This window comes from Perna viridis, chromosome 2, assembly GCF_037379345.1.
Source record: "Perna viridis isolate PV_CMFRI_1.1 ecotype Kerala chromosome 2, ASM3737934v1, whole genome shotgun sequence".
Lineage (NCBI taxonomy): Eukaryota > Metazoa > Mollusca > Bivalvia > Mytilida > Mytilidae > Perna > Perna viridis.
Window position 1 is genome coordinate 31,086,770 of NC_142446.1, and position 22,415 is coordinate 31,109,184.

General features: G+C 34.9%; 1 protein-coding gene across 1 annotated transcript; it reads left to right on the forward strand.

Moving 5' to 3' along the window:
- The first annotated feature begins 5,409 nt into the window (after window positions 1-5,409).
- Window positions 5,410-18,637, forward strand: LOC148624619 (S-methylmethionine--homocysteine S-methyltransferase BHMT2-like). The gene is made up of 7 exons (XM_088567366.1): window positions 5,410-5,469; window positions 11,570-11,760; window positions 12,819-13,013; window positions 13,395-13,506; window positions 16,421-16,599; window positions 17,499-17,580; window positions 18,233-18,637. Exons 1-7 carry the CDS (start codon window positions 5,460-5,462, stop codon window positions 18,514-18,516), a joined length of 1,053 nt encoding a protein of 350 aa, XP_088423492.1. The 5' UTR covers window positions 5,410-5,459; the 3' UTR covers window positions 18,517-18,637.
- Window positions 18,638-22,415: the final 3,778 nt, after the last annotated feature.

Here is a 22,415-nt window from a genome sequence, read left to right on the forward strand (position 1 = left end):
ATTGAAAGAAACTTTCATTTAGTGAAATGATCCTGGCGACAAGTCCTACCAAAGTCTTCTTAAGTTATAATTGTTGTACAGTGTCATGTTAAATATATTGCCCTTGAAAGGCAAAATTCAACTAGATGAGAGATTCGGGCTCCTGGGAGCCTCTTTTTTTGTTATATGAGTAAATATGTGATATCGGATTTCCAGAGAAACTGTCAATTTATCAATTAAACTATCTAAAACATATAAACCTGTTTTTTAATGGTGTTTCCTTGCATGGTGCGTTAATTAGTGCTGATTTGACTGACACTTTTTCAGATAATTTGTTGTCTTCAGTAAAAGAAGGTGTAAACAACATTTTCAATTTCAAATATATAACAAAAATATAGAAATAGTAGAGTCGTATACATATCTAGGCACGGTTTTTAATTACACGGCAGTTTCACTATTGCAAGAAAGCGTTTCATAGATCAAGCCCAAAAAGCTCTTTTTGCTCTCTATAGGAAACTAAGAAACATTCCATTGATTTACTGTTGAAGTTATTTGATACTATGAAATCACCAATACTGTTATATTCCTCTGAGGTCTGGGGTTTTGAAAATAAGCAAAACACTGAAAAGGTGCATCTTAAATTTTGTAAAAATATCCTTAAGCTGAGAAGCAGCACTCCAAATTTTATGGTTTATGGAGAGTTGGGTAGAATTCCACTTGAAATATTTGTTAAAGTAAGAATGGTTAGCTTTTGGGCAAGAACTATGCAAAAAGAACAAAAACTGTCCAATCTAATACTTCGGCTTATGGTAAAATTGCATGACAATAATCCAACCAAATTTAAGTGGGTTAACTATATTAAATCTATCTTGGATGATACGGGTTTTAGTTACTTATGGAACGAACACGTTAAAGTAAATATTAACTGGCTAAGGTCACAGTTAAACAGACTCTATCAATCTTGGTTTTCACAAATGGTCAACACATCTCGTGGTGAATTCTATTCCACTTATAAACATGAATTCAGAATTGAACCATATCTTCTCAGATTGTCCCCAACAGAACGTGTTCATTTGACATAATTAAAATTTTTCCATCTTAAAACTATCAATAGAAACTGGGAGGTGGTCTGGAGTCCCCTGTAGTAAAAGAATATGCAATTTTTGTAAAGAAGGGGTGGGAGATGAATTTCATATATTCTTCCAGTGTAATATTCCAAAGATCTCGTTACATCCCAGATTACTACGTATACTCAAAGCAACTAAATATGAGTAAATTTTGTGGGTTATTGACTATCTGTAATGTTAAATTATACAAAAGAGTGTGTGCTTTTTACAAAATAAATTGCTTATATCATATGAAAGTGAACTTATTAAAATATAAATGTGAATCTTTTTGTATTCAAATTGCTGCTCGGACGTTAAACCCCAACAAACAAACAAACAAACTGTTTGTATTCACATATTTTAGGAAATTGACTGTTCTGTGTATTGTGTCTGTGTATTTGTCTTGTTTACATGTATGTACATGTTTGTATTTGTTTTTTTTGTTGTCCTCTTGTACACCTACTGTGTCAGAGGCTATCAATAAAATCTTGTCTTGTCATGCATTAATTAAAAAGGTTTATATATATATATATATATATATATATATATATATATATATTATACGTCTAATAACTTTAGAATTTTCACCCGTAAAAAAGTTCGTCCTGTCAAGATTTTGGATTTATCTCTACATTTATTTCGAATATCTATACACTAAAATGTAGCAAAACATGTTACCTATAAGAATATGATAGATATTTTATGTTCAGTTACCATACCCCGTAAAAAACTGCACACATCACGTCACAAAAAGAGACTGTCCTGTCAAGATTCTCTCTCTTTAACGCTCTCAAAATTAAATGTTTTCATATCAAAATATACTGTTCAATATAGTCTTTAAGAATGAGTAAAAACTTTTGACAGACATTTATAATTAAGAAAAATAACTTTCATTGTTCCCATATCCAATCATCCTCCCAAGTCAGGGTTTTGAGTCCACCCTCAAACCCCTGACATCACTCATTCATATTTAGCGGGTATCGTCCTGCGCCGAATTTATTTCTGGACATATTTCAAAAACATGTATCAAAATGTAGCAAAAGCTTTAAAAATATTATGTTTTTTGACAGACATGAAGTAATTTTCAAGTACTTGGAGTTTTGTTACCGTGTCACGTAACAGTGTAAGTCCGTCCTGTCAAGATTTTCCCACCATGCCAAGACAAACCGCTCCAGAATCCAACTTAAGACCCAGCTGAGATAATAGATACATTTATGACCACATCTGTACTATCGCGTTACCAACGATAATTAGTGGCTGTAGGGAGGCAGACCGGAAATTTTTGGGGGTATTTCTTGGCATGGAGAAATGTTTGAGAGACTGAATACTTGTAATAATAACAAGAAGACGACATCGACAAAATAGAATATGTTTCCCATTTCGTTTTGGGAACACAATAATAACATAACAAACTATATATATAGTATGAATACCCGTAATGTACTATCATCAGTATGTCAATAAATAAGGGTGGTGGTCACACGATTTTGCATTTGTATACCTATAAGGCCCAGGAGGTCTGCCAGCGCTTTTTCTATTCCCTACTTGAAGGTTTTCTTTAAGAAGTAAAATCAAAGTCTTTACGATCTTTTTTCTATTTTTTTATGAATAAATTTCATTTTCCGACGACGGCCATGTTAAACCGTGGTTTTTGTGGAAATTTAAATAAGGTCGGCTGAAAGGCTTTGTAAGTGCCTACTTTTATATACAGTGAAACCTGTACAAACCGAACCATATAATCCGAAAACCTGTCTAAACCAGATACTTCTTGAAATCCCTTTGTATCAATTTTAATATATTTTGACTTTGGTAAACTGAACCCCTTTCTAAACCGAACAACCGTAAAGTCCGAAAGGGATCCGGTATAGACAGGTTTCGTTGTAAATGTATAAACAAAAGACTACGATTTTGTCCATTATAGAATATTTTATTTTCTTTTTTTCAATGGCAGTACTGTTGAATCCCTTGATATGTATGCTGTTGCACAACTTCTTTAAATGGCACTCAATCTTCTACCAAACCTGGTTTGCTTAGATACGGTTCAAAACTGTAATCTAGCCAGATGACATTCCTTAATTATTACTATTTTTCATTATTTTATTCAATCTTAACCGTTGTAAATATATAACAATCTGAGACCCCCCCCCCCGGGCTAAAAAAAAACAAAACAAAACAAACAAAAACAAATACAAAATGAAGAAAACGTTTCTTAAGTGAGAATTTCTAAATCTAAATAACTTGACAATTAAGACAAACCGCTCCAGAATCCACAGCTGTACTATCCTCCAGAATCCACAGCTGTACTATCCTCCAGAATCCACATCTGTACTATCCTCCAGAATCCACAGCTGTACTATCCTCCAGAATCCACATCTGTCGCGTTACCCAAGATAATTAGGGCCTGTAGAGGACAGACCAGAATCCACAGCTGTACTATAGCGTTACCAAAGATAATCAGTGCCTGTAGAGGACAGACCAGAATCCACAGCTATCGCGTTACCAAAGATAATCAGTGCCTGTAGGGGACAGACCAGAATCCACAGCTGTACTATCGCGTTACCAAAGATAATTAGGGCCTGTAGGGGACAGACCAGAATCCACAGCTATCGCGTTACCAAAGATAATTAGTGCCTGTAGGGGACAGACCAGAATCCACATCTGTACTATCACGTTACCAAAGATAATTAGGGCCTGTAGGGGACAGACCAGAATTCACATCTGTACTATCGCGTTACCAAAGATAATTAGTGCCTGTAGGGGACAGACCAGAATCCACATCTGTACTATCGCGTTACCAAAGATAATCAGTGCCTGTAGGGGACAGACCAGAATTCACATCTGTACTATCGCGTTACCAAAGATAATCAGTGCCTGTAGGGGACAGACCAGAATTCACATCTGTACTATCGCGTTACCAAAGATAATCAGTACCTGTAGGGGACAGACCAGAATTCACATCTGTACTATCGCGTTACCAAAGATAATTAGTGCCTGTAGGGGACAGACCAGAATTCACATCTGTACTATCACGTTACCAAAGATAACCAGTGCCTGTAGAGGACAGACCAGAATTCACAGCTATCGCGTTACCAAAGATAATTAGTGCCTGTAGGGGACAGACCAGAATTCACATCTGTACTATCGCGTTACCAAAGATAATTAGTGCCTGTAGGGGACAGACCAGAATTCACATCTGTACTATCGCGTTACCAAAGATAATCAGTGCCTGTAGGGGACAGACCAGAATTCACATCTGTACTATCGCGTTACCAAAGATAATTAGGGCCTGTAGGGGACAGACCAGAATTTTAGGGGGTATTTCTTGGCATGTTTTACTGACTCAAAATGAAATAATTTTTGTATCAAAATCTGCCTGTTACTATAAGCTTTAAGAATAAGTCAACTTTATTTGACAGACGTGACACATTTTATCAATAATGAACTTTATTCATCGGCATGTACCCCTTTTTATCGCCATTCTCTTGTCAGAAAAACTTCGTCCTGCATGTCAAGATTTTCGTTTTGACTCTTTTTTTCTTTTGTTGATATTTTCTCAAAAAAAAAAAAAAAAAACAACTGATAACCAATTTAAAGTACTTTTATTCTTCTTAAGAAATCATTTAAAATTTTTGAATTCCACAGAATAAAACTAAAGTTTTAGTCAAAAATGTGCCAAAAAATGTGTGTCCTGTTTTAAGACTAACCTATTTAATTTCCGTTCTGGACAGCAGCGCCTTATTTTGTCTTCCAATCCCGAGCGCCATCTGTCGTCATAATGATCGTTAGCGTATGATACAACTAAGCATAATTTGACATTTCATGAATAGACATGTTTCACGTCACAAAACTTCAGAGTACGAACTACCAATTGTGACATGTCAACCTCACGTGGTTGATTACATTGTCAAAGACTATGTAGTTTACAATGACGAGTTACAAAGTAAGAATATTTTAATGATTTACCAGTCTCGGAAAACGCATTACGAAGTTGCAAATGAAGAATTTCAAAGTTAGAAAAGTTGTATTTCAAAGTTGCAAATACAGATTTTCAATGTACAAAATGTAAGTTACACACTTACAAGTTACAAATTGACAATTTATGAATTTCAGCTAGACAATTTATGAATTTCAAATTGACAATTTACAAATCAAGAAGTTACAAATTAACAATTTACGGATTTCAAATTGACAATTTACAAATCAAGAAGTTACAAATTAACAATTTACGTATTTCAAATTGACAATTTACAAATCAAGAAGTTACAAATTAACAATTTACGGATTAAGAATTTTGACCCCATTGGATTTCCATACACGTGAATAGGTAAAATTATGAACACGATCTTCATTTAGAGAGGAATCAGTGATAAGAAAATGTCCAAAGGTAAGGCAAAATTATATTAGATGAAAAAAATATTTTTTTGTTTTACTCACTGAGAAAGCCAAGAACTTTTAACATTAAGCGGCGAATAGCCTTTTTATCACTAAATTATTTGATGGAGTTCGTAGAGAATCTTCATATTCAAAATGTAGCTCAAGTAGTGTACAATGTAGAGCATGATTTATACATAATGAAAGAATAATACTCCAATAATTTACAGCGGATTTAAACAAAAACTAATAAGAAGGTGTTCAACAGAAGACCAAGTCAGTGGTTAATACATTCCACATTTTGGCATTTTTTGTGTCATACCTTGATATTTAATAAGTTCATTAAACTCGAACTCGTACTGGTGTGACATCTATGGCAACACCGCCTGCACAAGGTGGTCTAGGGCGCTGGACTTTGTGCAGGCGGTGTTGCCATAGATGTCACAGCAGTACGAGTTCGAGTCCCGCGGAGGGAACGACAAAAAATTTGCATAGCAAATTTGACAGTTCTAACATCGTTGGGAATTTTTCAGATCTTTCTATACGTTTATAATATCTTCCCTGTATCAATTTGATCCGATGGAGCAGTGTAGCAAATAGAGTCGTCACATTCTGAGACGTTGTATATATATATGCTGCAGATCTGTGCCGTGTTTACCGCCATAGCGTCGTAGTTCTTGCTTCATACAGGATAAAAATGTACCCTTTAAATATCACACGCGTGTACTACGTGCGTTTCTTGCTTGTATGAAAAAGGGACGTTTACATGAAATAATCGGTCAGCATTGAAATTTACTCAGTTTCCGATTCAGGCACAGAGGTTTGTTTCAAAATATAAAGATTAGCAGGGCCCGATATCTATAAATATTCATTGCAGTTGTTAAATATGGTTCCTAATCTGGTTCCCTGCCTGGTCAATATCATAAGCGACCCAGAGATCGCTTAAATGTACCGCTTTTAAAAATATCATACACAGGTCTATGTGTGTTTTTTGCTTGTATGAGAACGGGAAGTTTACATTAAAAGATGAAATGATCGGTTAGCATCGAATTTATGTAATATTATCCAGTTTTCGATTCAAACACAGGTGCTTGTTACAGTTGTTTATAAGGGTCCCGATATCTATGTATATCCATTGCCAGTTGTTTAATCTTGTTCGTGGTAACCAGATATTTTGATTGAAAGAGTAATCAAGGGAACCAAGGTTATAGCGGTAATCAAAAGAATGTAATCCAGGGACAAAGACCAGACATGGAAAACAGACATACACAACAAAAAACATAAAGTAACTAAAATCATACATATAAAGTAACAAAAGTAAATGAGCAACTCGGACTCCACTAAAAACTGGGAGCATGGACCAGGTGCACCGGTAGGGAAAGCGTCCTATGCTTTTCTAGAAACACCCGCCTAGTTGCTCATAAAAAGTAAAGTCCGGGGTAGACAAACGAGGAAAGGAAAACTATGACCCGTTGAATAAATCAGTTTTCATGGTGCTGATGGATACACCATAACGATCCACGAGTTCATGATGACGACCATAAAACTTCTGTAGTGATGACTTCAATCTTGTAGCAACATAACCCTGTTCCAGTAGCCTATCTGTTAGAGTTCTAGCGCGATACAAAAAGTCTGCGTAGTTTCGTAGTTTAAGCTCTGGCATAACGTATGAGTTGTGATATGAACACGCAGGAGCCGAAGAGATGTTGCCACAGATGAAAGGAAAGTTGACAATTCTGAATGAAAAGTCATCACGTTTATCGTAAAGTTTGGTCAATAGTTTTCCTTTACCATCGATTTCTAAGTGTAGGTCAAGATATGAGGCTGACTTCACAGTGTCTGTAGTATCTTTTATCTCAAGTTCTTTTGGGTAGATGCGATGTATCAAATCCCCGAAATTAGGATTGTTTAAAGATATCACGATCATTGAAATCAGTCGGGCCTCACGGTTACTAAAGAGGTAATCATATCAAGGAAACCAACATTCTAGCGGAAGTCACCCGATTATAAAGCATAGCGCATGTGTGCCATTTCGGATGTTGAAAAGCCAAAATTAGTGGCAGAGAATATTTGTCGATTAGCGAGGTTGGAGATTTCAGTCTTTGATTTGCATATGCATTATAAGTGTTTGTGTAAACCCTATATTGTTTACCCTATATCGCATACCCCAAATCACACATGTGACCTGTATCGCATACCCTATACCACACCCTAGACCTATATCACATCCTTTCACAGACTATACTTGAAGTATAGTTAAAATATATATAATGAACATGACATATCAAGTTCTGTATCACATGTAGTATTTACTCTCGACCAATACAAAAATGCATAATTACGGCAATCAGATATAACTAAAAAATAACAATAATAGAAAATAAGAAAAGGTAATGCAAATTACCATGAACAATATGAAACTAAACAAGGAAATAGAATAAAAGGGGGGTCTGGCAAAAATGGCGGGATGCATGGGGTAAGGTGAGAAATAGTCATTTCATATATACATGCAGTATTATTCAAACCTTTTAGTTCGTTTGATAAAATGATGAACACAGGCAAAAATATTTGTGTTTTCATCGTATGAAAGACTTTCGTCACCAGCCAACCGAAATTCTATCGTTACGTTAAAACCGCCTAACCATGCCAATAGGGAATTTCTATTTATTATACAAATTGCATTCAATAAAATAGTGGATGCAATCTTCGAAAGGATGTCCATAACTACAGGATGGGATGACACTAATTTATACGAAATAAATCAGCATTTAGGGAACTGCACATGTTTCTTCGCCCGGCATGTATATAACATTAACTTTCCTTTCACCAAAATTGAAATACTCAGGGGATTTTCCCGTTGTCCTTTAATGATTCCTTTGAAAATGCTTCTGTTTCTTGCTTTTCTTGTCTCTAAATTTATCTGATTCCAGTCTCTTACTGTTGAATAGAAAAATGACCTTTCGGTACTAGTTAATCTGAAGTGGGGTATGGTATAATCCGCACTGCTGCGTAAATTAACGACGAAATCTGGTTTTTAAGTGGGGCATAAGATCACTTAAGTATTGTGGAAACAGTCGGTTATGAATAGAGTGAAACATGTTACGACGTTTGAATCGTCTTCTACTATCTTTCAATAACTCCCAACCTGATTCATAGTAAATCGATTCCCTGCTGCTGCCTGCTGGCAAAAATAGGTAATCCTGTTACAATACGCCCAGCTTCAAGTCGCAATTTTTCTAAACTATTTTTAACATCAAGACCACACCCGTCACAGACCTCTAAAGCGTATTCCATGACTGGACGAATGAAAATAAGATAAATTTTAGCTAAATATTTTCTACATAGAACATATTTAAGTTTTTTTTCCTAGCAGAGTGCATAATAGTGTCTAAATGGGTTGAAAACGTCCCATTCGAATCAAACGTGATACCTAAGTGTTTATGAGACGAACCGATTTCAACGGGTTGGTTATGAAATGCTAAATCGATATCGTCCGTCATAGTGCATTTAGCAATGATTAAAGCCTTGGTCTTCTGGGAAATAAAATTTATTAACCGTCTTTCAGACCACGTTTTTATATTCTCTTAGTCTAAATTCATTACATCTTCGATTTTAGAGTACGATTGTGCGGAGTATGATAGCGATGTGTCATCCGCAAAAAGTCTGGTAAAACTTATTAGATCATCAGCTATATCATTTATATATACAAGAAAAAGAAGAGGGCCAAGAACAGAACCTTGTGGTACTCCAGCATTTGTTTGCATGAGAGGAGATTTTGAATTGTCCACTCAAACACGTTGCGCTCTGTTCGATAGGTAGCTTTTAAACCAGTTCTTCAAACTGTCGCTTACGCCATATGCTTTAAGTTTTGTTAGTAAACCTGTGTGCCAAACTCGGTCGAAAGCTTTAGATACATCACAGAAAACAAAAGATATATTTCTTTCTTCGACAGTCATCGTCATTTTATAATAAATTTCTATTACCTTGTGAACGGTAGAAACCTGATTGATATATTAATTCAGTAAGTTATTGAACAACAAATGATTAAACATGTGCTTAAATACAACCCTTTCCAAAACCTTGCCGACATATGATATAAGTGAGATAGGTCTATAGTTTGAATTTCAAGTCTATATGTGTATCTCCCTTTTAAAAGTTGGGATCACGGTCGCGGTTTTCCACAGTTCGGGGAATTGGGCTGTTGATAGGGATACATTAAAAAGCATAGATAACGGAAAACATATTGTATCTTTGGTATTTTTAAGCATGTGGTGACTCATTGAATCAGGTCCTTGGGCTTTACCAAGTTTTCGTTTTTGTCTTTAACATCTTCAGGAGAAATGATAAATGTATCAATAGAAGCGTTCGTTCGCTGTTCAAAACCAGGTATTTGAATACCAGTATCATAAATTATAGATATAGAACAAAAATAATTATTGAGAAGGCACGCGCTCTCATATTCATCAGATACGACTTCACCATTTTCCTTTTTCAATTGACTAATTCTAGAAATTTCATCAACTGGTACCTTTTGTGAATTTTTTTTATCAAGGACCAGTAGTATTTAGAATTAGTGCTTTCTAATTCATCTAGTATAGTATTTGCATTTATGAAAAATTGTTGCTTGTGGTATTTTTTAATTTCTGTTTTTTTGGTATTTATTTATATGGGTGCCCTTCTTTGTTTTGATTGCTAATTTGTGGAATCTGTTACGCTTTCTTTTTTTTCTACGTATCTGTGAGTTGAACCATATTTTGTCATTTAGACGATTTGTTACCTCTTTCCTAGGAACACATCCTGCACGGTATCTAAGTATTTTTTAGTAAAAATGTTTGCAGTTGTTATCCATTGAGTTGTTGGAGTTTATTATTGTTTCCCAGTCAAATGCACCTATCAATTCATTACAGTTTTGAAAGTCTGCATATACCGCTAGTGATACAGATGTTGACATGTTATATGTATATTCAGTATATATCGCGGTCCCCTGATAATGTTTATGACCAATATAGTCAATTGTAACGAGCCCTCTGTCTGAATCGGAGACTGACTAATATTTAACATTACGTAATATTTAACATTACGTTCAATCCTAACCGATCATTTCATCTTTTAATGTAAACTTCCAGTTCTCATACAAGCAAAAAAAAACACACACACGTTAAAAACGTATGATATTTAAGAGGTATATATTTTGATCTTGTATGAAGGTAGCACTGGAAGCTAGAATGTACGGGTTTACTTACAACACCGGTCAGCAGCAGTAATATATAACCATATGGGAATGTGAAGTACTGAAATAACGAGTGCGAGGTGTCGCTAACAATAGATTCTTCCGCCTATTGCCTCCGAGGTTTTCCTTTTGAGGCACGAGCAAGACTGGGGATTTCCGATTGAACATTGGAACAAAATAACCGGTAGGATAAAATTTACTCTGTGCCGCCCATAACATGAGATTGTCGTTTCTACAACGACATTCTCTTTACCATGTTTAAAATACTATTCTAAGAAATACATAATAAAATACTTCGTTTGTGACATACAGACTTGTGTATTTAGACTCTGATGTAAAGGAAAATTTTTATTTGCAAAAACAATAAAAGAAATGTAAAATCTAAGACGAATTTCCCATGATTACACGCAACTTATTTGCACAGGGATGTCTGAAACATCTTTATAACCATTCTTTCGACCAACGATGGTGCATTAGGAAGTCAGAATAGTGGCTGCTAGCTCTGGCATACCTGAACAACTATAAACACCATGTGCCGAGGAAGATAGTTTGGAACGGTCAATTTACAAATTTTGTTGCAATCAAAAATTTTACTTCATTTAATTGGCACAGAAGATTATGCCTTTCTTATGTACTGTGTAAAGATTATATTTGAATATAACAAAACAATCGATTTGTTTGTAAATATACATCTATATGCTTCGACTTTATAGATGTAAGACACTAATTCATTTGATATCCTTTGCCATTGAAAAAAAAGCGAAAAGCGGCCCTTTTTACTTTCAAACAAAACTTTTTTTCGATGCGCAGATAAACATTATTTTATTTGTTTTTGTTTCTGTTTTTGATTTGTTTATTGATTTTTTTTTTAAATGTTTCATAGATATACGGGAAATCCTTAAAAATGGCGGCACGGTACTGAATGCTGAAGGTTATATGTGGGAATTTGGGAGGCGTGGCTACCTCAAATATGGCGGCTACATACCGGAAGTTGTATTAGAGCATCCAGACCTTGTAGAAGTAATGCACAACGAGTTTGTTCATGCCGGTTCTGATGTCGTTCAAGCCTTCACGGTAAATGAGTTCTTAGAATAACGAAGATACGAAAAAAAGATTTCATTTTATTTTTTTTTCTTTTTCGAATATATTACAGACAATGATACTGATAACCAATACCAACTCAGGAGTTTTGGGAAATGAAGCGGTGATATCTCGATGTTTTTGATTCCTTTATTTTTAGTTTCAACACGTTTCCTTTAAAATAAATACATCAATTATAGTCAATAAAAAAGTAGTACATCATAAGGATTCGGAAACAAGCCTACGCTTATCTTAATCTGTCTCCTATCATATGACAAATATTATCACATTGATTCAGCATGCTCTAATAAGTGCGTTTTACATATATTTATGCAATAGAAAAATAATATGTGAAAAGAAAGATAGACAAGTAGGTAAAAAAAGAATACGATGAAAATGCATTAGAAAGGAATAAATATACAATCCTAGTCTTAATCTACAAACCGTTTACTTTTTAAAATATAAGATTGCACCTTTAAGAATAATTCAGTATTTTGTTCCGTTGTAAGAGCATCTGATCCTTTAAGAACTTTAATGTCAATCTGAAAACTCAAAGCTTGGATAGTGTTAAGCCGGATTTCTGACTACTTGTTGCATTCAAGTAAGAAATGGTTGTTTGTCTCTACTTGACCACAGGAACAGTTCGGACTGGCTACCAGGTTACGCCTGAACAGATGGTCGTTGAGAGAGCTAATGTTAACTTGCAACCTGGCAAACAAGATCTGACCAAGTCCTTTTTTGTCACTGGTAGGCGTAGGCATTTACGAGCCCATATGCATTGAATTTTGGGAACCGCTTGTCCTCTCGTTAGAGGCACCGTGGACAAGCGGTGCCGATTCTACATCCTTTTTTGGACCTGAAACAATATATTTGATATATTTTAATGAAAAAAATCCAAACAGAAGCATCACATGACAATGAGTAATCAGCATACAACGTATCTAAGGATAAAGTGTAACTCTCCAAATTTGCGTTAATTGGTAATTGTCCAGGTTTTTGTTCAGTGATAATTGGATAACGGTCTGGACTACAAAGTTGTCTTCAAATTGTAGTATTTTGGACACAGAGAAAAGCTGAGGATAATAGGAAGAGAGGAAGATGTAGAAACACTAAACAGGACTGCTCTTAAGATAGCCAGAAAAGTTGCAGACGAGAATGACAAAATAATGGCGGCTGGGATCTGCAACACTGGAATATGGGACCCTGATGACAAAATTACAATAGAAAAAGCAAGACAGATGTTCAAGGTACTTTAAAATAACTAACTATGCAAGGGACATGCATTGTATCCATTTCACATAATGAATTTATATGTAAGTCGATATTTGTAGGATTTTAAAGTTACAACAGCGTTTATACTGCAAGTCAAAGAAAATGGAAATTGACGACTTTCAAGTATTTAGACGAAAATGTACGAAGTTCAACTTAAATTATGGCTCACGTTTCATTCTTTAAAGTATAGCTATTTCATAGATAGTTCTAATTCATTTAGCTAAACTATTTGTGTTTTGTCAAATGAAAGACCGTAAGGTATCTATCATAGTAAAATACTTTTTGACATAATGTCGTCTTTTCTTTCTTGTCATACATCTTAAAAATATTCCATCTTTAGTTTTGTGTTTTAATAGGAACAAGTCGAATGGGCCGTTGAAGAGAAGGCAGATTACATAATAGGGGAAACATACAACGACTCTGGAGAAGCTTTGTTAGCATTGGAAACCATTAAACAATATGGAAACGGTATATAATATGGATTACAAATGGGTTTTTTTTCATATCAGTGAAAATCAGTAATTTCACCTTTCACGTGGTATTAATTAATCAGTAAAAAGTTTTATCAGTCAATACCATGATGTGATAATGCCCTCGGGCTTTATGCCCGGTTACGAGTTTACTAGAGTTACATCCCCTTATTCACAAGCAGTTGTCAGTGTTGTTACGGCAAGCCGCACGTCTGCTCATGACTCAGAAAAACGAATCGCATTTTCTTCAGTGAAATAAACACAATAGTTGCCTATACAGAAGGCATTACCATGATTAATTGACAGCCCTTGGAACAGCGATATTGCCGTCAACCATAATAATGCTCTCGAACAGCTGTGTCTTGAGCGTTATTGTGGTTTCAGGCAATATCACTGTCCTCGAGCAGTTAATATATCATGGTAACACCCTCTTTATAAGCAACTATTGTATAAATATACTTTGTGTAATATAACGTCCCTGATGTAATGTACAGGGCACAATATGAATTATATATGGTAAGCGGTATACAACATGTTGGTTATTGTATTTATCGGTGAAAAATCCGATGTTTTAATTGGTCGTGTGTTATTCTTAATTTCACGGTAGAATCTCTATCAGTCAATACCACGAAGAAAAACGAACCAGAAAAGAGGTCATTATCAGAAAATTTCACGATAATGACCAGCTCGGGATTTTGAGTTACGCCCTTTTAATAAACCGCAGTTGCGATTCAAACGTGCATCTGACTAAGTCACACTTCTTTAGGTTTAATTATATGTACGAAAAAAATCAAGGATATGGTTCCTCAATGAAATAAACATAATAGTTGTTGATAAAATGGTCTATATCGTGATGTGATATATAGACTGCCCGTAGGACAGTGGTATTGACTGCTGCTGCTCGGTCATTATCGCTGTCTTAGTCAATACCACTGTCATGTGGGCAGTATAAATATCACGTTGTTGACCAGTTAATCAACAACTGTTATATAAATAGTGAGCGGTTATGTTGGGCCACCATGCTCATAATTAAATATTTTACTTTAATAAATATAGTTTTACCTCGAAAAAAATACGTATATGATACGGTACACAATATTATTATATACAGTGAACAATACACAATATGTGTATTACAGTAGATAATATATATTCAGATTAAAATAAATTATACCTTTTGTCTATATGCATTATAAATGATAGACTGAAAAAGTCCCTTTAATGCACGACAGGAGTAAATAGAGGAGTGCCATCCATATATTAATACAGAAAAACACATATTTTTCACCAAATATGTCGCCAAATTGTCTATTCCAACGTCAAAGATGAAAATTTTCTAAAGTTGACAGGTATGTCTTTATGGTATTTAAAGGCCCTATTACAATAAAACGAATTGAGCGAACGAATAAAAAACAACCTGTCAGTTGGAGACAAGCTTAAATTATTATGCAACGAGAAAAGCGCGTTACAAACAAAACGAAGAACAAACACATGAGGGAATACGGAACGAACCCAAACGCTAACGATCAAAAAGCAGCGAAAACAGGTAGGTACACGAGCGGGACAAACGCATAGCGAAGGCATAGCGAATCCGATTGAATTACATTTTTGGTAATAAATAATTAAAATATAAATTGAAGAACATTGCAGGATCTTCAATGCTTGTCCCTCGAAATCTGATAAAACACGAATGATTATGTATTATACGGAATTATCTCAGTGGTTTGTTGTCGTTCAGTTTTAAATATTTTTCAGTTATAAGTCTTTGTCTGATAACAAGAGTCCTAGTGCATGTCGATTACTTGTTTATACGGGGCGCCGAATGGGACTTGATCATTCAATTTTGTGTCACAAAAGTCAATTTGGTATGCAAATTAGTTTACAGAATCCTTTGGATATGCAAATGAATTCAAAATGTGCAGCATTATGTACACGTGTATTACAAACTTAAAGCATTCACTGCAATACAGTGGATAAGGCACGAATATGCACGGTTATAATAAAGCACATATTAAGTGAAAGAAATATCGGATATCGTAATCGTATAACCCACTGTATCACTTAATCTTGAATCTAAAGATAGATCATTTCAGCGTTTGTAAACAAAAGGAAAACGAAAGTTAGACATGTACTATGTCGGGTTTTAATCTCGCCCGACCTGTTCCACTCAACCGAATTTCTTGTGTCTTACATCAATAGAATCGGAGTAAAATAAGGAATCTATCTGTATCTGGCAAAAAATCGTGAGGGATAGTAGAACAAAATAATCTTTCGCCGACTTTGACAGATTAACAAATTTCACCGCACAACATATTTCTAATCTGATTTTCTTGGTTAATCTGACGATTCATTTCTTTTTCCAGCAATATTGAGGACAAATACATTAATACAAATTATCAAATTTTGGTTGCGATTAACAGGCCGGGCAAAAGCATTTTATAGTTGAGTTGCAAGATGTCAGTTAATGATCACCTTATTCACCAGGGGAAATCCCAGTAAATGGAAAGTAGAAAAATCGCATATTTTAAAGCCTGTTTTATCAAATAAATCTCATAGAAAACGTATAATAGCAATTATAGTAATTTCAAAACAGTTTTACATTTTTAATGAAATGTTGAACTTCCACAAATTCTATCCTGCTTCCCAAATGTTCTCGCCTCGCTTCATCCACCAGATCTCTTTGACAACAAAATTAAAGTTCGTTCCCAGTCTGTTGACCAATTTGTTATAATGTAAAAACACCTTAAAAGACGGAACCAGAACAGCAATTTCGTTACATTATATCAGTTAGCCTACATGTACTTGGTGGATTTTTACGTACATATATGCACATGAAAGACAGTAAATGTTGTTGATTATATAAAGGGACACCTAACAAATATAATTTTATTCTTTATTGTACCTGCTACTAGGGTTGCCTGCAGTAATAACAATGGCGTCATACTCTCCAGACGTCACGTTGAACGATATAACCTTCCCAGAAGCTATGAAACTGCTGGAAGACGCAGGTGCGGACGTGGTCGGTTTGAATTGCTCAAGAGGTCCAAAAACTATGTTACCACTACTCAAGGAAATAAGAAAAGTTTGCAAGGTATATGTACCATAAGGACTTGGTTTTCAGTCATAAATCATACAATTAAGAATAGTTTAACTTCTCCTGTTTTCACACGGACTAAACGTACAGGAACTTGAAGAGTTTTTTTTTAAACCCTAGATCTTAATGCTAACGAGACAACCAAGGGACTGACGATGTTGCCTTTTTACGCGGCTTTTTCATAAACGAGTATAAACAAGTCGAAAATGTCACAAGGGGTATTAAGGCCTATATCAGGCACAATATATAACATATTAAAATAATTGAAAATGGAAATCCAAAGTTTATTCACCATATAGTATTTACAATTGCCTTTTTCATGGAGCAAAGTACAATTTATAGTTTGATGAATAGCAAATTTAAATTTAAGAATAGACAGATAACTTGGCAAATTACTTCTGACTCTTTGTCAACAGACCGTTTGTGCTAACTTTGGCATAGTCGTTGAACATATGTGGATTATGCTCAATAAACGCTTCGCGAGGGAAAATCCTTTTGTTCTTTCCAGACCCTACATCGCGGAAGTGTATATTGAGCATGCTCATCAACTTACCACAAAAGGTCTATAAATTTATTACATTTGTATTTCAACTGTCTCCACAACGAACTTACAAATCCAAAAAATCCTGCCATAAACAATTTGTGGATAAAATAGTTATCACCAACTTGAATGCAAACTCTTATTTCGTTTAAAATATGGAAAGAAAATAATAAACTCGAGGCATTTGGTAAAATATATTTTGCATAAAGCACTAGTTATAAAGCTCCCAGCTTCCAGCCATTCCATAACGCTTTGACAGCAAATACTTTGTTCCGGAGTAATTTTGATTTCACGACTGTCTTATTGACCTTTTAAGGTTCGTATGTTTGATATTATTTCTTTTGTTCCACTCCAGGGACCAATAGCGGCTGTTCCTGTACCATTTCTTTGTACTGATGATGCTCGAACTTTTCATGTACTGAAGCATCCTCAGACAGGTACTTTTATTATAATTACCTATAACAAATTTGTTTGAAGCGAAAAACTTCACATACTTCCGGTATTATATCATAAGTTCTAATATGACATATTTCAAAGCTCTTCACAATCTTGACCAATATATCGTGCAACACACAGACTGTAAAATCACGGAAACTCCATAAATAGCCAGCCCGTTGTAAAACAATGATAAAATGGAGTTTCCGTGATTTATTTCTTAATAATCAGCTCCCAGGGGATCGTCTATGATTATTTAGTCAGTCAGTAGATTCTGTTGGAAGGTGAGGCGCAAAATCGTGCAAATGTAGTTATATTATGATATTGTCAAGTATTTCCCATTTTATGTAATAGACTGAAGGTCCACTCAGTTCTCTTCGATCCCCGAAAAGAATATATGTCTTAAAAATCTTATGAAATGTTTAATACCTTCTTCATAACTGTTTATAATTTCTGTTATAACATCTGTTAAAGATTATTCATCAATTCAAAGTTCAATGCAATTTTGGTTTTTATTTAGATGAACAAAAAGTTTCAATAAAGATCAATAAAAGTAAAGGTCCGCAGTTCCTGGAATGCAAGGAAGTTTGTTTTCGTCAAGTTTTTTTTCTGTCAATACCTCTAAATAATTCTCATCTCAATTTTATTCAACAGGGAAAATGTTATATCCAAACGATCTTGAAAGTGCAAGGTGTTGTCCATCAGACATAAGAGAGTTTGCAGAAGAGGCCAAGAAGGTTGGTGTTCAATATATTGGACTGTGTTGCGGAAACTTTCCGTCATTGTTTCGAGAGTTGGCTGAAGTCTATGGTAGGAAACCAAATGCTTTAAACTATAAACCCGACATGTCGCTTAGCAACATATTTGGGAATGCAGCTGGAAAGAGGTATGGACGTGCTGACAAGACCAGGGCGTTCATGTTGAATTTTAAATACTGAACAGAATACATTCAAAGTTTCATATACTTTTCAAAACAAACTTGTTAGATTGATTGATTTAAATGCCGGCATCTATAACCAATGTCACCTAAAAAAATCAAATAAATTTCTACAGTTGAAATTGTTCATTTTTACTGTTCCACAGACGATTGTCCTATAGAAATATAAGTTATGTCTTGGCAAATCAAAATTACTTTTTTTTCAACAAAATGATAAACAGAAAAGGGGAAGTGGTTGATATAATTTTCATTCTTAAAATAGTCAGTATGTAGAGCAGAAACTGACGCTGTATGGTCCAGGTGTACGGTACCCATGCCCAACTTCAGATGTCATTGCCATTCAGGGTTTGAATTTTAGCAGGGCCCACTCACCAATGGCCCCTAAAATTTTTACCGTGATTTTACAGAACTATACATATTCCAATTGGCTTTACCAGAGAAAAATAAGCTGTTAGCTAAAACATATTTATTAAGTAATTTGCATATTTTAACAGCAAGTAAAAACAATAGAATGAAATGAACTATAGCAAATTAATTACAGGATTCAGATACAAGATTGAAGTCTTATATCAATAAGTCTCCGAAATCATGAATAATAATTATATCATTGATATATAGCATAGCTCAAGGAAGTAGTGCTCTAGCGCCCACAACGTGCATTCCGTGGCTTAGGTGCAAAGTGAAGAGGTTGATATTTAATGCTCTAAGTATTTACTCAGGTCATAAGGAATTTTCAAAATTATTTACAAGAAGTAACTGTGTAATTTAGGTTGTTAATTTGAAGCGTTTGCTCTGTATCAAAAAGTTTTGAACCTTGCTAAACATTTCAACGTTATACTCATCCGACATCTCATCTGATCCAAATAGGAAAAGATTGGAAGCCAGTTGATCAGGAAGTTGATTAAGCTGTTGGCTACCAAGCCAAAATTTTAGGTTAAAGCCTGACCATTATTTCATTCTGTTTAATCTTTGAAAAACGATATGACATTGGTTATCACAACTCACAAGGTTTATTTTGTTCCTTAACATGTTTTTTGTTTGTTTGTTTTTTTTTGTTTTGTTTTTTAATACTTGTTTTTCAAAAGGTTTTATCTGCTAAATGTATTGATTAATTGTCGGGGTTTAACGTTCGAACAGCATTTTTGACTACATGAAGACTTTGGTAGGACTTATCATAAGGATCATTTCATCAATTGAAAGTTTCATTCTATCTATTATAGTTTTCTAGATATTGACTGAAAACTTCTAAAAACGTAATTTTTGCCTTTCAAGGGTAATAACTCTTACATGGAGTCGTCTGACAACTTAAATCTCTTGGAGACTTTTGTAGGCTTCATAACAAGGATTATCATATTGACTTAACCTAACAGTTTTGGAGATATATGCAAAAAAAGGTCTACCGTCTGATCCATATATTATATTTTTAGTAACGGCGGCCATGTTTTTTAACCGATCAAAAATCCAAACGGTCATTTTATTCAGGATACCCTTAAAATAAAAGTAACAACTTTGAATTCTGTATAGTAGTTTCTGAGAAGACTTTTAAAAGTTATAACATCAAAACACCAAAAAAAAAAACCTCCAAAAATGGCAATAAATACAACATGGGTAAACAGATTTTCCCCAAATATTAGTCATAGATAGAACTCATCATGCTGAATACTTTTACCCTATGCCAAAATTTGGTTAAACCTAACAGTTTTGGAGATATATATGCGAAAATGTGCCGTTAGACCCCTATGGCGGCCATGTTTTTTAACCGATCAAAAATCCAAGCGGTCATTTTATTTAGGATACCCTATAAAACAAAAATACCAACTTTCATTGAATTCTGTATTGTAGTTTCTGAGTAGATTTTTTAAATTAAAAACACTAAATCAGCAAAAAAACGTCCAAAAAGAGCAATGACTCCAACATGGGTCAACAGATTTTCACAAAAAATTGACCCCTGATAGACCTCATCATGCTGAATACTTTTGTCAGAATTTGGTTAAACCTCACGGTTTTCGAGATATATGCAAAAATCTGCTGTCTGACTCCTATGTTCTATTTTATTAACGGCAATTTAGTTTTTAACCGATCATAAATCCAAACGGTCATCTTGTGCAGGATACTCCATGGAACAATCAACTTAAGTTTCATCCAAATCCATTCAGTTGTTTCAGAGGAGAACTTTGAAGAAATTATTAAAGACGACGACGACGGACGCCAAGTGATGACAAAGCTCACCTGGCTAATGGGGATAATGGGGTAGATAAATTTTGATTGCCACTGGAAATAGGGAGAGGTGGGTAGGGTCGGGCAATTTAGCCTCCTGTGGCGGAACCCATTGTTTCCTACTCTGATAGAATACCACAGAAGGGTTCATTAACGTGCAAGAAACGTGGCATTTTTCCCAACATGATGCACCACTATTGTTTGTGGTCAGGTTTTCCGTATTATGGCCTGACGACCCCAGCATGTAACATACTAGGGATACCCCATTCCACCACCTGGGGCACACAACCCAGTTGCACCGAGGCAGAGCGCCCTAGCCCCCGGCCAGGGTTCTGAGCACTATTTAGTCGCCTTTTACGACAAGCTCAGTGCCGCTTCAAGCCTATTCTTCAGATAGCCGGACCTGCACGAGGCATCTGCTAAATGTAAAACGGAATTACTATATCGACAGTAAAAATAATAATAACATGTACTCTATCTCTTAGATGACAGTGATCTCCAAGTTTATATTATTTGAACAATTTCTGTAGTCTTGTTTTAAAATCTCGAGTTAACAATATATCATGCAACCGAACCTACGAACCTTTTTACCATTATTTCATATCCGACCCACAGGGATTTTAGTTTGATCCATAAGATAATCAATAATTCTACTGAAATGTCATTTTAACTCTTTTTTTTTTGGCATTTTTAATCCATGGCCGTACAGTTCCATTTTGTATGGCCATGGGTAGTAAATAAATGCAAACAATCGACCATCAAACCCATAAACTCGAGCCCCCGTAACCCGACCCACGAATTAACTCTGTGGATACATCGGTACATTCTGATGTAGTTTTCATAACAAAATATAAGTACATTTATCGGTTCGAAGCTTGGTGCATCTGCATTTGCTTTGTTTTTGTTTTGTTTTGTTTTTTTTTGCATTTTGTGGTTGTGGCGAGCCACATTCGTTTAGTGATTTGTCCAGATTTTAGATTTACCTAATATCATAGCTTTATAACATGGTTTTACATTGTGAAACAGTAAATAAATAAAACATATTAACCTATTGACCAAATACAGGCTAACATGACAATTCTCCTGGAGTACAAGACAACTTTTAATGAGGTAAAACTTAATCCTAGTATATTTATTGTGTGTGTGCGTGTCAATGTTTTTTTTTTGTTAAATCGTTAAGAGATACATATAGGATATTCCACCTGGTTGCAGCTATACGGTGTGGTTTAGTAAGTTGTATCTACATTAACGTTGCTCTTCGCCAAAACCAAAGGTTAATGTCTGCAATTTTTTTTCATTACAATGTTATATGGATTTGAAATACGAAATGTAAGTGGAAAAGATCAAATAAAAATATACAAAACCAAAAATCCGCACATTTACAAGAACATGCAGTTGATAAGTCTCATATCACGGAGTACTTGTTTACATTTCTCGTCTAAACTTGAACAAAAAAAAGATGGTTTCCAATAACACCAACTTGTGTATGTCGACAGATCTGTTTTTCACGTAGGGTGCTGACAGGTTTTACAATAAACTTTAATGACGATTTCAAATGTTCGATCTGAATTAACAAAATTAAGTATTCCATGGGCTGGGAGGGTCCATCGTGCACCCCACTCAACAACTTCATAGTGATTTTAGATACCTTTATATCTCCCGTTACCGAATCAATGTGTCGCC

Coding starts and splice junctions, on each gene's coding strand:
- LOC148624619 (XM_088567366.1), top strand. Junction 16,600..17,498: donor AAATAAGAAAAGTTTGCAAG/GTATATGTACCA, acceptor GTTCCACTCCAG/GGACCAATAGCGGCTGTTCC. Junction 17,581..18,232: donor ACTGAAGCATCCTCAGACAG/GTACTTTTATTA, acceptor TTTATTCAACAG/GGAAAATGTTATATCCAAAC.